General features: G+C 58.2%; 1 protein-coding gene across 1 annotated transcript; it reads right to left on the minus strand.

Moving 5' to 3' along the window:
* Positions 1-744: 744 nt before the first annotated feature.
* Positions 745-17567, minus strand: ACE (angiotensin I converting enzyme). The gene is made up of 25 exons (XM_083809487.1): positions 17229-17567; positions 14171-14338; positions 12877-12964; positions 12470-12613; positions 12043-12234; positions 11819-11916; positions 11136-11308; positions 10660-10883; positions 8893-9037; positions 8512-8610; positions 8162-8284; positions 7463-7674; positions 6805-6941; positions 6373-6531; positions 5865-5952; positions 5520-5663; positions 5100-5291; positions 4782-4879; positions 4315-4487; positions 3644-3867; positions 3278-3422; positions 2973-3071; positions 2424-2546; positions 1689-1876; positions 745-1408 (listed from the first exon to the last, which is right to left on the minus strand). Exons 1-25 carry the CDS (start codon positions 17445-17447, stop codon positions 1212-1214), a joined length of 3852 nt encoding a protein of 1283 aa, XP_083665613.1. The 5' UTR covers positions 17448-17567; the 3' UTR covers positions 745-1211.
* Positions 17568-19550: the final 1983 nt, after the last annotated feature.

A 19550-nucleotide genomic window follows, 5' to 3' on the forward strand; every position in this document is an offset into this window, starting at 1 on the left:
ATGGAGGAGATGGAAGCAAACAAACACAAACCCGAGCGTGGGCGGGCAGACACCTGCCTTCTGCTCCTCTTGGGTCTCGGTTTCCCCCTGTAAGACATGGCTGAGGGTGGAGGCCATCGGGTGAGAGGGATGGCACGATCTGCCCTGCGTCCCCTCATTTCCCTTCCTGCTTGGGGCTGCGGCAGATCGCGGCTCTTTAAGGCTGCAATAATCCCTGGCCTGGGATTAGTTTTGCACCTAATCACCGCAGAACAAATACGAAGTTTTATTTACAGAAGCAGAAGAAAGACGGGAAAAAAAGCCTCAAGCACGGCTGATCCCAAGATAATCAGAGCTGGGGAGCGGGAGGCGATCGCTGACCTCAGAGCCCCCCCGGTCCTTACGTAAATGCGCATCGTCCCTGTGCTTGAGCTCGAGCCCTGTCCCTGCTTGGATTTGGTGACACCCCAACCCTTATTACAGCTCAGGCTTGGACTTTTCTGGAAACCCACTTCTTGGCTGGGGTTTTCTGGCCCTAATGCAGCCCCTCGGTTAGATATATGCCCTATGGAGAAACCCCGAGACAGCAGCTGCAATGGGAGACAATGTTTAGGGGAGGATGGTGCTGCCATGAAGGGATGCTGAGCTTTCATGATGGGGATGGAGAAGACCCCAAAAGCCATGCTGACCCCTAGGAAATTGTATTCTCACTAGCCCAGCATCCCATAGAGATACCACCCACAAGAAGGAGCCGAGCTGCTGCGCTGGGGGTAACAAGACATGGGTTTATTTTTCATCCATGCAAGCGAACAGCCCAGCAGTGGGCAAACCAGGGATGGACAGAGGACACAAACATGCTCTGTCCTTCCCAAGCCTGCCCTCTGTCCCTTGAAGCCCCCGTGGCTTTGGCCACCCTGGCACAGGGGTCGGAGATAGATGGTGGGTGCCTGGGCAGGGCCTGTACCCCCAGGCATGGGGGCAGCCTGTGATGGCTCCGTGCCTGCCGGTGCCTGAATTTCTCTTCCCCTTATGCAGACGCTGACAAATAAATAGGTCTTTTCTGCTTTGGATCTTGCATAGTGGAAAAAAAAAATGTCCGACCTGATTGGAGAGAGGAGTCCTGGGCTGTGGAAACCCATGGCTTCGTGGGCGAACGTGCCCGCAGCATTGCCACCAGCCTGCCCGAGTGCCTGCGCTCACACCCTGTCTGTGCTCCCCCATCGGTGTCTGCCTTATTTCAGTTCCATTTCTGAGCTGGATTTGAAGGCCTTTCTCCTTGCTGAGGACAACTTGACGCCCAAGAAGATGGTGGTGATCACGAAGACGAGCGCCAGGGCGAGCAGGACCCAGCCACCTGCGGTGGCTTGTTTGCTGCTCAGGGACATGCCCAGGAAATCGGTTCGCTCGGAGCCAGCTTGGCTTTGAGCAGCTGGAAAATGGAGAAATGAGGGACGTGGTTAGTGCTGGTGGCTCTGGGCTGGGTGCGGTGGGTCACCAGCTTCCCCTTTGCTGGTCTCTTGGGTGACTTGTCTACTTTAGACTCAGCTTGCTGGGAAGTCAAGGAGGAGGATCCAAAACTCCTGTGGTTTTTGGGGTGGCCAAGGGGCACCAGGGCAGCTCCATGTCTGCTATGAGCGCCATCCCCACCCTGGAGAGGACCAAACTCTCCCCCATCAAGGACCCACTGTGTTCAGCCCATTCCCATGTACCTGTGTAAGGAGTCCAGTTGTACTCGGGCCAGCCCAGGACCTCCCCGTTCTTCTCGTTCTCCTTCACCAGCCACGTCATGAGGGGCTCGAAGTAGCTCATCAGGGCCTCGGCTGACATGTTGGGCTGCCCTGTGATGAGCTGCATGGCTTCAGGCCACGGCTTGCTGAAACCCAGCTTCATGGCCTCCCTGTGAGGGAAAAGTCAGCTCCAGTGGGTTCCCCATTGACCCCTTTGCCACCAGCCCTTGTCTTCAGGGCTTGGGGCGCCCACAGCCCTGGGGCATGGCCTCTGCCTTCTGACATCTGTGAGCCCAGAGCATGGGGAAAAAGGTTTTGCATGTGGGATACAGGGCTTTACACGCCTAAAGCCTTCCAGTGCATCCAGCCTGATGCAGATCAGTTTATGGGTGAAAGGGTTAATTGTACAGGTGCTTCCCTTGAAGCAAAAGGGCTCTTTTCCCCAAGGAACAGGGGGCTGCGGAGGAGGAAGGGGAGGGAGGGGGGGAGGGAGGGAGGGAGCCTTCCACCTGCCAGGGGCCCAGCTACCATCTAGTGGCTGCTTTTGCAATCACAGCTGCAGCACCCAGCCCAGGGTCCCCCAGGGCCAGGGACCGGAGCATTGCCGGGGCCGGGAGAGGATGGAGCACCAGGGGCTCTGCTGTCCTGCGGAGCTGTGACCTGACTTCAAGGTATTTGGGGTCACAAAGGTCTTGGCTGTGCCCTGCCCGCACTTACCCCAAGAGCTTCCCGGCCTCCTTGGACTGGTAGATGTCACACTTGTGAAGAGGCCCCGTGTGCCCAGCTGCGGTGCAGAGAGCCTGGTGGAACTGGAACTGGATCACGAAGCTGACAAAGTACCTGGAGGGGCCACAGAGGGGTGAGGGCACGGGGACAGGGCCTGCTAGTGGCTGTGCAGGGGAAGGATGCGCTCCCCCCTATCCCCAGGTGCAGAATCACAGCCTGGAGGAGTATCACTGGATTTGGAGCTCTACCCGCATCAATTTGGTCCAATATGCTGATGTCATTTTTTCCTTTTAATGTGCATTTTATAGCTACCCGGGTGGCTGAGCCCACCTTCCTTGGACAAAGAGAAAATTCCCCTCTAAGCCCTTCCCTCTAAGGTTCTGTTGATACACACGCAGCATCTTGGGATGGGCACCACCAGATGTCCCACCAGCCATGGGACAAGGTGCCATTGCTGGCATCTGAATCAGAGGTCCCTGCTTCGGCATGGGCTCACCTGTCCCAGCGGTGTGCCCCCCTGCCCCAGCCCTGCTTGCTCACCTGATGTAGGGGACATTGGCAGGGATGTGAAACTTTGCTCCGGGGTCGAAGTCATCTTCAGACCTTGGTGTTGGTGGGCACAAGCCCTGGTACTTCAGCCTGGGCCAGAGAGGGAGAATTAGCCCAGCATGGGAAGGAGAAGGTGGGCTAAGCCAGGAGGGGATGCAGCGGGGTGTGGGGACAGGGTAAGGGGTTGTGTTATCCCATCGTGTCCCACTGCAGCCACCTGGGCCACAGGGAGAAAACATGAAGGGGGACGATGGCCAAGGACCTTGCACCAAAGAGAGGTCTGAGCTCGAGCACACCTGAGGTTCCACCACTGCTGGTTGTACTCGTCCTCCTTGATCCGCCCGTCAAACACCTTCCAGCGCCACTGGTCCATGAGGTACCCGAAGGGCAGGAAGGCGATTTTGTCCAGGGCGATGCTCATCAGGTAGTTAATGTCACTTTCTGCCCGGAGTGGGAAGGTGTTAGCAAGGGGGTACTGCGCCCACCTCTCCACCCTGTGCAGGTCATTCTGCCCAAGGGCAGAGGGTACCCATCAGATGCTGTCCCTTCCACACATACCAAGCCACCGTGCATGTCCTCTTCTACCTTTCCCAGCCCATCCTGATCCTCTGCATCCCCAGCTGCCCCCACCTGTGCCCTGGGGTTCCCCCACGCCAGCTCACCTTCATTTTCTGTGACTTGGTCCAGCAGCTTGATGCTGTGCAGATGTTTGGGGGTGGAGACAGACAAGGCCATAACATCCCCAATGGCCTCGTGGAAGCCAGGGTTGGCTCCATCGCGGAATGAAATGGGCTGGTCCATGTACTGCAGGAAGTACTGGACGTGGCCCATCTCGTGGTGCACCGTGATCAGGTCATCCATGTTCACCACAGTGCACTGCTTGATCCTGGATGAGGACATGGGGTGGGGAGAAAAGAAAGGGCAGAGCTGGGGTGAAAGTCTCCAGGAATTACCATACCCCATTAAGCTATGTTTTCCTCTGGTCTCTTTCCACGTGTCCCCTCCCCAGGTCTGATGCTGGTCCTGCTCCATGGGGTTGGCCCCTGGCTGTCTTCCTGCCTCTCCTGCTGCCCCTGCCCATTCCCTGTCCATGTTTGTAAGCTTTTCCGTCCTCTGGGCAGCTCAGGGAAGGCATAAGTTGCCCTCCCCCCTGCTATGGGGACTCCTGCCATCAATGCCAGCATCTTGGGTACCAGTGGCAGTGCCAGAGAGGGGCTGCCACAGCCACTGGGCAAGAGGTACCGCAGTGGCACCATCCTATGTGCCCTTATCCCACCAAGATGCTGCCCCAGCACCATATGAGCCAGGGGCACTGCTCGTTCCCTGCAGGCACCTGAAGTCCTTGCGGTTGTAGAAGTCCCAGGCCGAGGCGTGACACACCACCTCCCGCCCATCCGTCGGCTTCTCGATCATGGACTTGTCCCAGAACTCCTGCGGCATGGGGATGAGGCCAAGGGAGGTAAAGAAACGGTCTGACTCTTCAAACATCATCTTGGGTGTCCAGCCCTGGGGAGAGAGCAGATGGAGGACCTGGTGAGGGGCAACAGGGACTCCTGCAGGTGCTGGAGGCTGTGGGAAGGATGGGAGGCTGGGAACAGTCTTGTCCCTCTGGGCTTGGGAGGTCTTTGGTGGCAATTACTGTTGGGTCCAGCCCTTGGTATATCCAGACTGGGAAATAATAGGGGCATGTCATGGAAGCTTTTGGCAGCATCAAAGCATTTAGCAATGGGGGTGTTGGCAGTGGCCAGAGGGTGCTGGGTCCCAGGGGACTTCTCCAGAGCAGACTGTAAAAGCACTGACCTGTTCTTTCATGGCTGGGGTGGCATCCACCTCGGTGGCATCTGGGTAGGGCACCACCAGGTTGAAAATGTTGGACCATGACTGGGCCCACATGTTGCCTGGGAAGAGCAGGAGGAAGATGGGGAGAGAAGAACAAAGACAACTTGTTACTCCCCACTTTTCAGGATGGGCCACCCTGTCTGTGGCGGGGGTGCGCAGTCACTGGTCCCTGTACTGCCTGCACAAGGGCAATGCAAGCACGAGGTCCTGGCATGACCTGTAGCAAGCTATGCTTGCTGGGAGACACAGTTCTGCTCGAGGCCCCCACGAAGCCCTTACCTAGCAGGTGAGCAGGGATGGGACCCTTCAGGTTTATGTGCTCAGCTCCATACTTTTTGTATAGGGCCCGGCGTACGTAGGCATGCAGGTTGAGGTACAGGGGCTGAAGCTGCAGGTACAACTTCTCCAGATCTTCCTCGAAGGTGGACGTCTCATACAGGGATCTCCAGTAAGCCCCATTGTCTGTGTAGCCTGAGGTAGGGCAAAAGGAGCTGTCAGACACTTCCCTTCCTGGGCAAGAGTCTGTCTTGCCACTCAGATGCCCCAGATCCCTCCATGCCTATGAGACAGGGGACCTAATGACAGTTGGTGGGACCTCTATGCCCTCAAGATATTGGCTCTGAGTTGGATGATCAACTCAATTCTCTGCTCACGGGGTGCTGAGACATTGGTGGGTGTCTGAAGGAGCAGGACACTGACCATTGAGCACAGCTGCCTTGTTGCTCAGTTCCACGTATCGCTTGTAGTTGTTCTTCATTTTCTTCCCAGAAGCATCCCGCCAGCCCTTCCAGACAAAGAGGAGCTCGTCGTAGTCCCGTGAGGTGGCTAGGATGTCCGTGAGGTCTAACGAGAGAGCAATGAAGCCAGATGATGACATTGGCTGGGCTGGCCTGATGCAACGATGCTAGACCCAATATACTGCTCAGGGGCCACCACCGAGAAGGTGGAAAGGCCCCTTCATGACCCTTCTCCATGTCCCTATGAAGAATCCCTCCTTCCTGGGCCTGCTGCAGATGACTCGCTGAGCACCCTGCCAGGTCTTACCAGGATCCAGGGGGTGACAGGTTTTGTTCTCCCTGCAGACCTTGGCTATGCTGTATGTGGTCTCCATATCTGAGAGAAGGGTGTTGTACTGCAAAGGAAATCGCATCACGTGAGCTCGTTAGCCTTGCTCCTGCTCTTGGGGAACAACACAGCCCATTGGGATCTTCCCAGAGTATTCCTCTGGCCCCTTCCACACTGTCCTGGCAAGTCAAGTACGACCCCACGAGGAAGCAAAGCCAAGTCACTATGGGAAGTATGGGGCCAGCATACAACGTGCCATTGCCACCCAAGCAGCTGGGACCCACAGCAGGCTGGGACAAGCAACCTTTGGGTGCGAAATCCTGGAGGTGAGGGTATTGCCTTTGTGCAGAAGGTACAAAACTATCACCTTCTGCAGGGGCAGGGGCAGCTGCCCAGGACCATTTCCTAAAAGCTGGGCGAAGCCTGTGTCTTCCCACAGGGTAGTGGCAAAGGACTGCCTGTCCTGCCCTGTCCCCTTGCAGCTCACCTCCTTCAGCTCATCCTCAGGCAGGGCTGCCCTCTCGATGACGCTCAGCTTCTTGAGGATGCGTGTGACAGTTTGGTCCTGGAAGTCGGAGGCATCGAACTGCCTGGCTCTCATCCCATACTCAAGGGTGTGCTTGGACATGGCCAAGTTCTTCTCCAGCTGCAAAGGCAGGAGAGGAGTTACCTGAGGGAGCTCCCTGAGACGTAGGCCTTCACCAGAACCACCACCTGCCCCGCCATGGCTGACAACCTCCCCATGGCTTCCCTGGGGGGTACCTCATGGCATCACTTTTCATGGACAAGGCACCTTCTGGATGAGAATGTAGTTCTCATCTACATCACTGCTAGAGGCAGAGCCTGCCCTGGTTTTCAGAGCTCATTTGCAATGGGAACCAGCAGCCTGCCGTGGCTGTAGCCTGGGTTATTTCCATACCATGATCTCTTTGTTGTGGTCGGTGATGTTGGTGTTGTAGGCCCAGGACGCCTCAGTGTAGGCATTCCACACCTCCTCGGCCGTGCTGTTGTACTCGGACAAGAACTCTTTAGCTTGTGCCTCATCTGCTATTTTGTCTAGAGGAAGGGATAGGAGGAAAGAGAGGGGAAGTCCTTTTTACAAGAGGACTTTCAAGAGGTTTCTCCGTGGAGAAACCATGCTTGAACACATCCCAGAGCTGCAGGTCTGCTGAAGGATGTCTGGGAGCATGCTGAAGGTGGAGGTGTCCCACAGGACAGGGGATGGGATTGCAGGACTAGCTGCCTGCCCTAAACCCTTCCAGCTGGGCAGAAAGGATGCAGCTGAAAGCAGATGACCTGTCACACCAGGACTGATGGCACTACTACAGTGGCAGGGCCACAGCTCCACACAAAGGTACGTCAAGGGGCTGGCTCATGGCACCTGCTTCAAAGGAAGATGTGACCACCCAGGAAATGGGACCCTACGGGACTTCACATGGAGGTGGTTATTCCTCTCTTTCCTGGCATGGAGACCTCACCCATCTACAGCAGAGACCTCCCCCAGAGCTGTCCTGCCTAGGGGTTGGTGGTGGCCCCGGGGAGAACTCTTCCCGCCCCTCCTGGTGCCGCAGCCTTACCAATGCCTTCGGGGTAGCCTTCGGGGACAGGGGGACGCCAGTCGAACTCTGGCCAGCCCAGCACCTCATTGGTCTTGCTGTTCTGCTCCTCAAGCCAGGTGGTGACAGGGCTGAAGTACTCCAGGAGGGCCCCAGCGTCCATCTTATCCGTGCCAGTGAGGTTGAACAGGATTTCCTGCCATGACTTGGAAGACCCAGCTTTCAGCACCTCCCTGCAGAGGAGTGGGACAGCAAGAGCCAGCATTAGGTCGGAGGATGGACAGGAGAAAAGCAGTGGTGACGCCTCTGCTTCACAAGGGTTGAAGATGCTATTCCTGAGAGGGACATGAGCCTGGAAACTGCCTCTGAAGACCCCAGCTATCCTGTGCATGGGGGCTGAAGACTTTCCACCACATTCTCAAGCATTCAATGCCCAGGGAGTCAACAGAAACCAAACATGCTTTAGTGACCTCTAGTCTGGGTGGGAGCTAGTGACAGGGACAATAGCAGGACTCTGGTGAGGACCACTCACCCCACCCCAGTGTTTCCTTGTATTTCCATCTATCCATCCATCCATCTGCAAAGCTATTTCTCCAGCCATCTCCATGGCCACTTTTTCCTTCCTTCCTTTCTTCTTTCCTTCCTTTCTTCCTTGCACACCATCAGCTTCCACGCACACATCTGCCCATGGTGATTGTCCCGACCCTCCTCTGTCCCCACCTGAGTTTGGCTCCAGCCTCTTTGGACATGTAGATGTCACAGGTGTGTAGGGGACCGGTGTGGTTGGCCGCCTGGCACAGCGCCTTGTGAAACTGGAACTGGAGGATGAAGCTCACAAAGTACCTGCCGAGGAAGCTCGTGAAGGTGAGCCCTGGGGACAAAGCAGGTGAGTCCCAGGGCATGGCCAAAGGCACCTTGCCACCCATCTGCTCCCCACCATTTGTGCTCCCAAGCGTTGGATGGTGCCTGTGTCTTGAGCAGGAGCAATGCATCCCAGTCCCTGCCTGAAGAGTTGGGGTCCCCACACCCCCTGCCCCAAGCCTCTGTCCCCTTCCCAGCACCTCCTCTACCTGATGTAAGGGGTGTTCCCAGGGATGTGGTACTTTGCACCAGGATCAAAGTTGCTTTCGTTCCTCGAAATCGGAGCACAAATACCCTGGTATTTAGTTCTGTAGGCAACAGAGGACAAGAACATGAGCTGGAAAGAGGTGAACCAAGGCAGAAAACAGGAAAGGAAGGCATAGTGCTGAAGAGATCTGCACAATCAGTGTCCTTCCATGTTTTTCCATTCCTCAGCCCACCCTCCTATGCATCCATCCCTCCCTCCATCCCTCCATTCATCCATCTTTCTCCAGCCACCTCCGTGGCCACTTTTTCCTTCCTTCCCACCCTCCTTCCTTGCACACCCTCATCTTCCATGCGTGTATCCATCCTCCATGACTGTCCCCTACCTCAGATACCACCAGTCGTAGTTGTAACGACTTGGGGGCGTGTGGCCGTTGAACACGTTCCAGCGCCACTGGTCGATGAGGTAGCCAAAGGGCAGGAAGGCAATCTTCTCCAAGGCCATCTTCAGCAGGTAGTTGATGTTGCTCTCTGCATGAAACAGAGCCCGAATGAGGTTGGGAAGGAGCCCTGGCAGATGGCACTACAGTCACTGGGTTTTTGTTGGCATTGGGGTGAGGAGAGCTGGATGAGAAGTTGGAACAACATTTCAACGTATAATTGTGATCCTTAGAAATTTGTGCATGGGACACAAGAGGTTTTTCTGGCTGCAGCTCCTGCTTGGGGCAACATGTCTTTCTACTGAGTGGGAGCAATGGGAGTGACAAGCCCGGTGTCCCCTTGCCTGAAGCCTGGAGAAGTCTCTGGTGAGGGTAACTCTAAGGGTGCCCTGTTAACACGTTCACCCTACAGGGGCTTCAGGGTGAAAGGGATTTGGTCTCCAGGGCTGGCACACCAAAGCAAAGGCTGCCACGGTTTGGATCCAGGCCTGGTTTCAAACCTGGGGCAGTCACCACCATACCATGCGGAGCACAGGGGATGGTGACATCTGCTTTCCCCTTCACCTCAAGCAAAGGAAGGCTGAAGAAGGACCAGCTGGAGACCCAGCTGCAGCTGTAGGGTCAGGAAGGGTTGGCAGCACTGCCCCGACAGGCTGCTGGCTGCCACCACGGTGGTGACGTGGCCGCCAAGTCAGGCAGCGATGCCTTGAGGCAGCGACCATCTGCTCCGTGATGTTTGTGCAGCATCGGCCCAACAATTTTGGCTGCTGTGACGGCTTCCCCATCATGAAACCGATTTAACGACAAGGCAGGAGGACCCAGGACTGGCCCTCCTCCGCAAAGCAGCCGCCTGCGGCAGGGCTCTGCGAACGCTTGGTTTCCTCTGCCGCCGTCTGGTTTGACGTGTTGGCTGGGAGGTGTGGGGGGGTGTGCAGACCCTTGCCAAGCTGGGAAACGTCCTGCAGCGACAACTCCTCCTCCTCTGCACTGGCTGGCAGGCGGACGTGTCACCCGCTGCCTGTCCTTGTGACCGGGCGGGTTATCTGAGCAAGCGCTCAGTGCCGCCTCCGCAGAGCTACGCAGTGAGCTCCTGGGTGGACAGGAAGGGGAGACGCTGGAAATGTCAAAACCAATAAGCCCCAGAGGTGCTGCTTTCAGTTTGAGACTCTGCTGGGGAGGGGAAGGGAACAGACAAGGCTCCGGGGAGCATTGCTGCTGCTCATGGTGGTGAAGAGGATGGAGCCAAGAAGCAGTTGTCCACAGAGCCCAGAAGGGGCCATGTGTAGAGCCAAGGAGGGGTCTGTGCATGGACCCATGGCAACAAGAATCAGAATTATGGAATCATTTAAGTTGGAAAAGATTTCCAAGATCACCTCGTCCAACCTTTAACGTAGCACTGCCAAGCCCACCATTCAACCACTAAGCTCTACATCTCCAAGTTTTTTGAAGACCTCCAGGGATGGTGATTCAACCACTTTCCTGGGCAGCCTGTTCCAACACTTCACAACCCTTTCAGTGAAGAAATGTTTCCTAATATCCAACCTAAGCCTCCCCTGATGCAAATTAAGCCCATTTCCTCTTGTCTTATCACCTGGTGCTTGGGAGGAGAGACCGATCCCCACCTCGCCACAGCCACCTTTAAGGTAATTGTAGAGTAAAGGTCCATGGAACCAAGAATGGATGAAAGGCTTTTGTCAACCATGGGGGTCATACCTGCATCCTCGGTGGCACTGCTGAGGAGCCCAATTTTCTTGAGGTGGCTGGGGGTGGAGACAGACAGGGACATGACATCGCCAATGGCCTCGTGGAAGCCAGGGTTGGCCCCGCTGCGGAAGGAGACGGGCTGGTCCTTGTACTGCAGGTAGTACTGCACGTGGCCCATCTCGTGGTGCACCGTGAACAGCTGCTCCATGGTCACCGCTGTGCACTGCTTGATCCTGTGAAAGCAGCGATGCCTGAGCTGGGTGAGGGTCCCTGGTCTGCCCACGCACAACCCCAGGGGGAAGGACCCTTAGAGGGTGGCAGCAGCCCATGGGAAAGGGGAAAGACCCAGTGGAGGGGAAGGCAGAGCAATGTGGTGCCCTGAAACCTTACCCCAGAAGATGATGGGGTACCCAAAATAGTGACCACCAAGGGGGTGGAGGAGGTTCTTGCCCTGTAGCCCTGGGCCCCTGCGTGGCCCCACGCACCTGAAGTCCTTGCGGTTGTAGAAGTCCCAGGCCGAGGCGTGACACACCACCTCCCGCCCATCTGTTGGCTTCTCTAGCATGGACTTGTCCCAAAACTCTGGGGGCATCTCCAGCAACCCCAGGGAGGTGAAGAACTCCTCCGAGACCCGGAACATGTGGGTGGCATTCCAGCCCTGGAAGGCAGGAGACAGAAGGTTACAGCCAAGGAAAGGACTGCCCATGCCTCGGGCATCGCCTCTGATACTCTCACAGCACTGTAGGGAGGAGGAAGGCGCCTGCCCCTCTCACCCTGATGGGAAGCTCCACCGCCAGAAATGGGGTGAACATCCCTAAACAGCACCGAGCAGCAGTGCTGGTGCCCAGAACGGACAGGAGAGAGGAGCAGGGCAGGTGTCCCAGGAGGGCTCAGAGATGAGTGATGGTGTGGATGCAGCCCCCAGACTAAGGACCATTACTGCTCCCACCACACAAGCCTCTTTTCCCACCTGCTGCCTCTTTGGCCATTGCTGGAGTGGGAGCGGGGCCATTTCTCTGTCCCTATTCCTCCCAAACATGTTTTTTCTGCTGTCCCATATGTAAATATGGGCAACCACTTCCATAGGCTCAAAGTTATGGGGAAGCCCTGGCCAATGCATCCCCCTTTTTTTCCCAGTGGTGCCCTAGCAGCTCCCCCAGCCCATTACCTGCTTCACCATGGTGCTCGTCACATCGAGGTTGGGCTTCTCGGGGTAGGGGACCATCAGGTCATAGATGTTGTTCCACTGCTGAGCCCACATGTTGCCTGAGGAGAGAAAGCAGACAAAGTAGACCCAGGGGTGAGTCAAGAGGAAGAGAAACACAGAAATACGCGGGACCACACGCCATCCCACCACAGCTCTCCAGCCCCACCAGAACCACTGGCTCTTACCCAGGAGGTGGGCAGGGATGGGGCCCTTCAGGTTGATGTATTTGGGGCCGTAGCGGTCGTACAGCTTCCTCCGAACAAAGGCATGCAGGTTGAGGTAGAGTGGCTCCAGCTGGTTGTAGAGATGCTCCAGGTCATCCTCGAAGGAGGCTGAGTCGTACCAGGAGCGCCAGTAGCTGCCCGTGTCCTCGAAGCCTGCAGGGAGACAGTGATGACCCCTGGCTCCAGCCCCAAGGGGCTGCCCCACATCCAGCCCCAAGAGCTGGACCTGTTGGGCACCAGTAGGATTTTTGCACCTTCCCCAGGGTGTCAATACTAGGGCAGAGGGGAAGTGGAGGCTGGATGCATGCAGGATGGGGAGAGCAGGACACCACATTGCCCCACTTCCCGCCCCAATCCCTGACCCACCACGTCCCCATCCTGCTCGCACCGTCCATCCGGTATGCCTCATTGCTCAGCTGCACGAACTCCTCGTACTTGGCACGCAGCGGGTTTCCTGCGGCGTTGTGCCAGCCCTCCCAGGCGTACAGGAGCTTCTTGTAGCTGCGGGAGGTGGCCATGATGTCCGAGAGGTCTGCAACAAAAGGGACACGTGGGACATAAGACATCCAAGTGGAAAGGAGACACAGGAGCGGGGCACAAAATCAACCCAAATCGACCCATCCTCACCCCAGGACAACCCTATGAAGGTTGACAAGGACCCTGCCAACCCCGTCCCAATGGGAATTCGGGGACCAGGGCAAAGTCACGGCCTGGGGGTGCTCATCAGGAGCAGCCCCTAAGCAGGGGAGAGGGACAGGGACGGGGATGGGGACGGGGTTGGGGACAGGACCGCACCTGGCTCCAGCTCCCAGCAGGTATCGTTGGCCGGGCACACCTTGGCCGTGGAGTAGATTTTGTCCATGTCGCTCAGGATGGTGTTGTACTGCGGGGAGGGAAAAGGCATTGGGGCTGGAAGAGGGTGGGAAGGGCTGTTGAGGAGGGATTTATAAAGACTTCCCATCTCCGGAGCGCGTGCATGTGTCTGAAGGAGGATCAGGGTGTTTATATAGTGCTTTTTTTGGGGTGAGGTGCGTGTTATCACCCGTTGTTTCTGCACCCGGTGCACTTTGGGACAGACAGCCCACGCACGGCCGCTCACCGAGCCCCCTCCGTGTCCCGGAGCACGGCTATTTATAACGCCCTTAGTCAGAAGGGCTGCAGCACAGACTGTTTATCTAAGCGGGCAAAAAAAAAAAAAAAAAACACAGGAGGAGGGGAGGGTATTTATTTCTGTGAACTTCAACAACAGCAAACAATAGCAACGGGAGGTTTCCTGGAACCTGCTCGGGGAGCCCATTCCCAGGAACGGAAATTCCCCCACGCCGTCCCTCTCTTTGCTCCCATTCCTCTGCTCCGGAGGGGACGGCGGTGGCTGCGGGCAGGGACGGGAGAAACGTGGGTGATGTGTGGGGAGGAGGTGGGATGCTTTCTCTTATCAGGGACAGGTTTCCGGGAAGGAACTGGGGCCACAACTGCTCCAGTGGGGATTGTATCACCGGGCTCGCAAGCCAAGCTGGGTTTCGGTGGGGAGGTGCCCCGAGAACCACCAGAGATGTGCAGGGATCGCTGCCTCAAGCATTTTACTTGCATTTAATTAAAGGACCCTGCAAGCTCAGGACTGTGATGGGGAAGGCTGTCCTGATGTCCCTGCTGCTGGGTTGTGCCATCGGTCACAGCCGCTCCGGGCACGCAGGGAGCCGTTTGGCTGCTGCAGCCCTCCTTTTCGCTGGGCTGTGTCCCCGGGGGCTCAAGCCAGCTGGCCCCCAGCCATGGGCACTGCCTGGCTGGCGTCCAGGGAACGCCCAAGGCCGCTCAATGTAAGCAGGAAATCTCCAGCCCCCGCTTGCAGGTAGCTCTGCATTGACGTTAGGGATGGCTCCTGGCCGCGTGTCCCCCCGAGCTGGGACCCCAGCTCCTGTCTCCCCCCTTCCATCACTTTTCCCCAATTTGCAGCCTCCAGGGAGACCCTACAAAATGCAGCCGAGGGGCAACGGGCCAGCAGTGGAGTCTGTGTGCTCAGGAAAAAAGGTTTTGAGGGGGAATTGCAGCACCCAAGCACCTCTCAGGGCTTCACCACCACCTGGCCTACCTGCTGTCGCTTGTCCAGGGCCAGGTTGGAGGGCCCCAGGGTCTGGATGGAGCCGATGATTTTCTTCAGCTGGGGGTCACTGAAGTTGCTCCAGATGCTGCCGTAGAGCTCCTTGGCTTTCTTGCCCCATGCCTCTGTGAAGTTTTGCTCCTCCAGCGATGCCTCGACCTGCGCGGTGAGAGGGGGACATGGAGACCAGTGCCGTGAGGTGCCACCACGCTCAGAGTCACGGGGTTTGTGCGAGCCAGAGAGCAGGGGACACGCGGTGGCAGGCAGGGCTGTCCCCGAGCTGTGACATTTATAGAAAGAGACAACAGTTTCCAGCCAAAGAGGCAGCATCTGCAGCCTCTGCTCACCTTGCAGAGCACCCGAGAAGTGGTGTTTGAGGCTGTTTTGGAAGCGGTGTTGTGCCCTGGGTGGGATGGGGACACTGGGACCCCATGGGCAGGGTGTTGGGTGCTTGTAGGCCGTTGTGCCAGCACCATTATACCCATGCTAGAGCAACATTTAGCTGCACCCCCCTGCTCTGTGCCCTATAAACCCCATCTCTGGGTTTTGCCTTGCAGGGGGCACCCGTTTACCCCGGAGATGCAAACCCCTGGAGACGCCCCCAGTATTGGGTTCCCCATTACCCTTATCCAGCACTGCCAGCCCCAACCTCACTTCCCAGGGCCGTGGGACATCGGGAGCAGCCTGCGCTGCAGGGGTTATTTAGGCAGCTGGAGCTGCAGCCGGCAGCCACGATTTTGGGACGAGGCGCATCGCAGGTGGTAGCAGCCATGTGGCCAGCGAGGAAATGCTGATTTTTTTTTTGGGAGTGTATCAGCCTGGGCGGTGCGCAGTGAGAACATGCAGAATGCCTGCTCGCTGCCCGTGCCGTCCCAGCATGATTTATGGAGCTCATTAGCTGTAATTCGTGGCGTTTCCAGCCTGGTTCCAACAAGCCTGGGTTGTTTTATTTTAATCATCACATTCTCGTGGGAGGGAAGGGAGTTACAGCGTGGTGTGGCCAGAGGTTGCTCGGGGACAGGGAGGGGAGATGCCTAAAGCAGAGCTGGGTGCCCACCACCCCCCTTGGGCATCCCAGCACCTCCAGCCTCACCCCCGTACCATCCAGCCCTGGCTCCCCATCCCACCGGGATGTGTCAGCCCCCACCCTGGAGCAAGATGCCCTTGTATCGATGGGAGTCACCCACGAAGCGTGGAGGCTCACGAGGGATGTTTTATCCCTTCCCAGACCCCGTTTCTGAGCCAGGGAGCTGTAGGAGGCAGAGTCCAGCTGTGTTTCGTCTTCTTCTTGAACGGACGCCTGTGTTAGGTCAGGCGAATTGTGCCCTAAACTCTCCTGACAGCTCCGGTGGAGCGAGCTGAGGCCGGAGGCTCTGCCCCAGACCCCTTGCCGCAGCCATGCCTGCCTGTCTGTCATTCCAGCGTCCCTCTGTCCATCTCCACAAGGCCAGGGGCTGCTGCCCTGCCTTTGGCCTGCTGCCCCCCCGTGTCACTTTGACCCCTGGCCACACCTTTGGGGACAGGTCCTGGGGGAGACCATGCCTGTGGGCTGGCCTGGCTCAGCCCCTCTGTGCTATAGACCCGAGCGGGGTTTGCCTGGCCAAAGGTTCACCAAATCCCCCAGATTCAGCCTTCGGGGTCCTGCTGGCCACCTCGAGCTCAGTTAACCCTTTAGTTCTCACTGCCTCCCCATGGCACAGAACGCATCTCTGCTGCCCCTTTGACAGGCTGATTTCAGGGGCCAGATCCCCTCCTCTCCCTCTCCAACTGTGTCAGGCTCAGGCAGGTAGTGTGCTGGGCACCACCGGGGTGCTTTCAGCCCTGCAGGGTGCTCTGAGCATTTCTCAAAGTGGGCAGATCTTTGGGCAGAGTGGCCAGGAAAGTCCTCTCCCTTTTCCCCCCTTGTTCCCAAAACTATCCGGGAGCTGCTGGGAGGGGAGCAGGGTGGCCCAAGAAGCCTTGAGATCACAGCGAGCACCCGGCTGTGATCCTCAGGTATTTATTAACACGGGAAAGTGGGCTGGTCTGGGAATGTTCCTGAGCAAAATCCACGCAAGGTGCTCCCCGGCCCCTCCCCGCAGCCTGCTGCGGCCGGGATGCTCCCGCAGCGCCCAAAGGTCCCCGGCCCCGCCACAACATCTGCAAAGGCAGCGGCTGGGCGCGTGCCTGGACAGCGTCAGCTGGCCGAAAAAGGCTGGAGGGGCATGCCGGGTGTCCTGCCAAGTTGGCAGCATTCATCCCCTGCCGCCCCAGCCGGTCCCTGCTGCGTCCCACACGGACAGACGTGCGGTGCACCATGTGTCTCCTGCCCGCAGGCTCCTGGCCGGGCTCTGGGGGGCTGCGTGATGTTATTTGGGGTGTGGAGGTGACACTCAGGTTCCCAAACACACGCCGGCCACATATATGTTCTCCTGACCCCGTGCACCATAAGCTATATGGGGTGGGGTGCATGGCTCCGAGCTGCACACAGCGCCGTGGCCATGTCCCCATGGACACGTGTCCCCACGCCGTGGCTGTGGCAGCCCTCCAGGTATGACAACGGCTGGGGGAGCGTTCATGCAGGGCAGGGGCCAGGCTCGTCTAACCGAGAGCAGCTCCAGCCCACCCCAAAATGTACAACCTCCCCCCAGCCAGCTTGTCCCCATGGGCTGAAGTGCCCCGGTGCCACCTCGCTTCTCCTTCACGCCTGGGGCTCCCGTGGGGCTGGGGCATGGCACAGTGCCAGGGACGTGGTGCCGGGCAGGGACGGGGACACTTGACACCTGACCCCGTCCTGGGAAGGGGGGGAAAGAAAGTGGAAGGTTCTGGGCAGAGGGAAACACCTCTAAAAATAAACCCAGGCTCTGCTGCGGGGCCAGGGCTGTTGCACTGGGGCAGGGGCTCTCTGGAGAGCCAAATCCGGGGGCAAAACCGTTCCCAAGCTATGCATCCGAGTCCTGGGACAGCACCTTGGGGTGCTTCGAAAGGAACCCGTGGGGAGGAAGGGGACCCCGCCAGCCCTCCCCACCCTGCCGGAGCCCCCCCCGCAGCACCCCGTGCCAGCACCCACCTGCAGGGCACCGTTGGTGTCTGTCAGGTTGGTGTAGTAATCCCAGCTGGCCGAGACGCTCTTGAAGAGGACGATCTCGGCCGTGCTGTTGTAAGCATCAGCGAAGAGGACGGCCCCTGCCTCGGTGGCATCGAGGTTGGGGGGCTCGAGCCCCGGCTGCAGGGTGCCCGCCGGGCTCAGCACCAGCAGCAGCAGCAGCAGCCCCAGCGCCACGGGCATCGCGGTGGGAGCTGCGCTCGGAGCCTCGCGAGGGAGCTTCCCTCCGCGGCCGGCTGCTTATAAGCCAGCAGCCTTCGCGCAAACCCTGCCCACCGCGCCTGCCTTCCCCTCGCAGATAAGACCGGAGCATTTTCGCTCGTCCTTCAGCTGCTCCAGGCTGCGGGGAGAAAGCTCAGCCTTGGGGGGGCAAAGTCCCCTCAGTGCCCGGCTGCGCCGCGAGGGAAGGGGAAAGGGCTGGGAAGGGAGGGAGGGAAGAAGGAGAAGAATCGAGGGAAGGGCGGAAAAAGAAATACAGAGGGAGGAAGGCTGGGAGTGTGGGGTGGGCGGCCGCAGGACTTGTCCCATGCTGGGCTCTGTCCCCCGTCCCCTCCTGGCTCGGTGGCAGGGGGACCCCATCGCGAGAGCAGGATGTCCCTGACACGTTCTGCAGCTTCTCGGCACAGTCGTGTCCCGGGCATAACTCGTTTTTCAGAGAAACGGCGCGTTCCTTCTGGTGGGGAAGGAAACCCCATCCTGTCCCACAAAGTGCCTGGACTTTGAGGAATTGGTCTGATGACAAATGAGCAACAAAAACTTCCTTCCAAATGAAAACCAGACTCATTTTGGTGGGCTTGATAGCTCCTTATGTGTTTTGTTTTGTTTTTTAATTAAATAAATCCCTTTTCCCCAGGGTCCAGCCCCAGCCTTGGGAGCAGTGCCAAGGCTGAGCTCAGGCTCAGGGCTCACCACGTCCTGCTGGCACTGTCATCCCCAAAACCACCCCATGGGGACACAGCAGGCACGCACCATGGGGGGAGGAGGGATGTGTGTGCTTTTTTAGGGTGGAGGACAGGGGAAATCCCTTGACTTGTTTGCCTTGCAGCATGGCTGGGCACTGCCATGGCCCCATGGTGTGAGCACATGGGACAACACAGCCCCCAACAAGGAACGAGTCCTCCCAGTAGGGCTGGGACCCCTACAGCGTGCAGAGAACCATTTCCAGAAGAGAAAGGAGGCATTTAAGAGCCTGCAATCTCCTAGCGTCAATTAATTCCCCTCCAAAAATCACAGCTTCCCACAGCACACCCTATCAGGGTGTGCTCCTATCAGGAACACCCAAAAAAAAACCTTCCCACCCCTCACCGAGCACGTACCGGGGTGTAAACGGCACCGGCACTGCTTCCAAACCCGGACACCACGGCACCCCCTTGCCATCCCCTCTCCCCAGCAGCCACAGGTCCCTGGAAACTTCCCTGGGAAGTTGGAAAAATGGCTGGTTTGGCTCCAATTTGGCCAGCGACCAAGGGCCGATGAATGGAGATTTCCTGCGGAGCGCCAGCCCCGTGTTCCCAGCTGCTCCGGGGAGGGGTTTTCCCGGCTCCTGGGCCAGGGTCTCAGCAGAGCAGCATGGCCAAAATGGGCTCTGCAACCTCAGCGTGGTGTTGGTACGCAGTGACCCCAACGAGGGCAGTTTGGGGCCCTTTTCCAAGGGGAGCAGCGCACTGGGGTGCCCACGGTCGATGCATCTGAGCATCCTCCAAGGCGCTGATGGTGCTGCGGGACTTTGCGTTGGGCAGGGGTCCTCTCGGTGGCTGCATTCCCAAGGATGCCCGCAGCTTGGTGGCATCCCATCCTAAATATCCCCAGCTGGGAGCAGACTGAAAAGCCACCTACACGTGGGACAGTGCGGTCAGGTGAAGCAGCTGAAGTCCAGGAAGGCTGGTGAGATGTCTGCAAGCCTGAAGACGCGCGTTGGTGCCTCTGTGCTGCCCCGAAGCCACGACATTCCCAAACACCAGCCAAAGATGGGCCCAGAGACACCCACGGGTGCAAAACCGACTGGTCCCCACACTCCCTCTCCCCATACAATGCAATTTGGGGGTGCCGGGGTGGGCGATGGGGGCCAGGGGCCCCAGCTGGGGGGTACCCAGGGCTGCCGGCGATGCAGACCGGAGGCAACAAGGACGTGAAGGATGCGTTGCCACGGAGACGGATGCTGAACCGATGGCGGCCGCGGGGCTGCGGGGTGACGTGGGCTCCTGGGCGAGCCGTGGTGTCCCCGGCGGCTGCCCCAGCCGGGAGGATGCTTCCCATCCGCTCGCGTTTCCATCAAAATCTGCAGCA

The sequence above is a fragment of the Anser anser genome (assembly GCF_964211835.1).
Source record: "Anser anser genome assembly, chromosome: 23".
NCBI classification, from domain to species: domain Eukaryota; kingdom Metazoa; phylum Chordata; class Aves; order Anseriformes; family Anatidae; genus Anser; species Anser anser.

Coding starts and splice junctions, on each gene's coding strand:
- ACE (XM_083809487.1), bottom strand. CDS start 17,447: ATGCCCGTGGCGCTGGGGCTGCTGCTGCTGCTGCTGGTGCTGAGCCCG. Junction 12,235..12,469: donor TGAGGCATACCGGATGGACG/GTGCGAGCAGGA, acceptor GTCTCCCTGCAG/GCTTCGAGGACACGGGCAGC. Junction 3,072..3,277: donor CAGCAGTGGTGGAACCTCAG/GTGTGCTCGAGC, acceptor TCTCTGGCCCAG/GCTGAAGTACCAGGGCTTGT.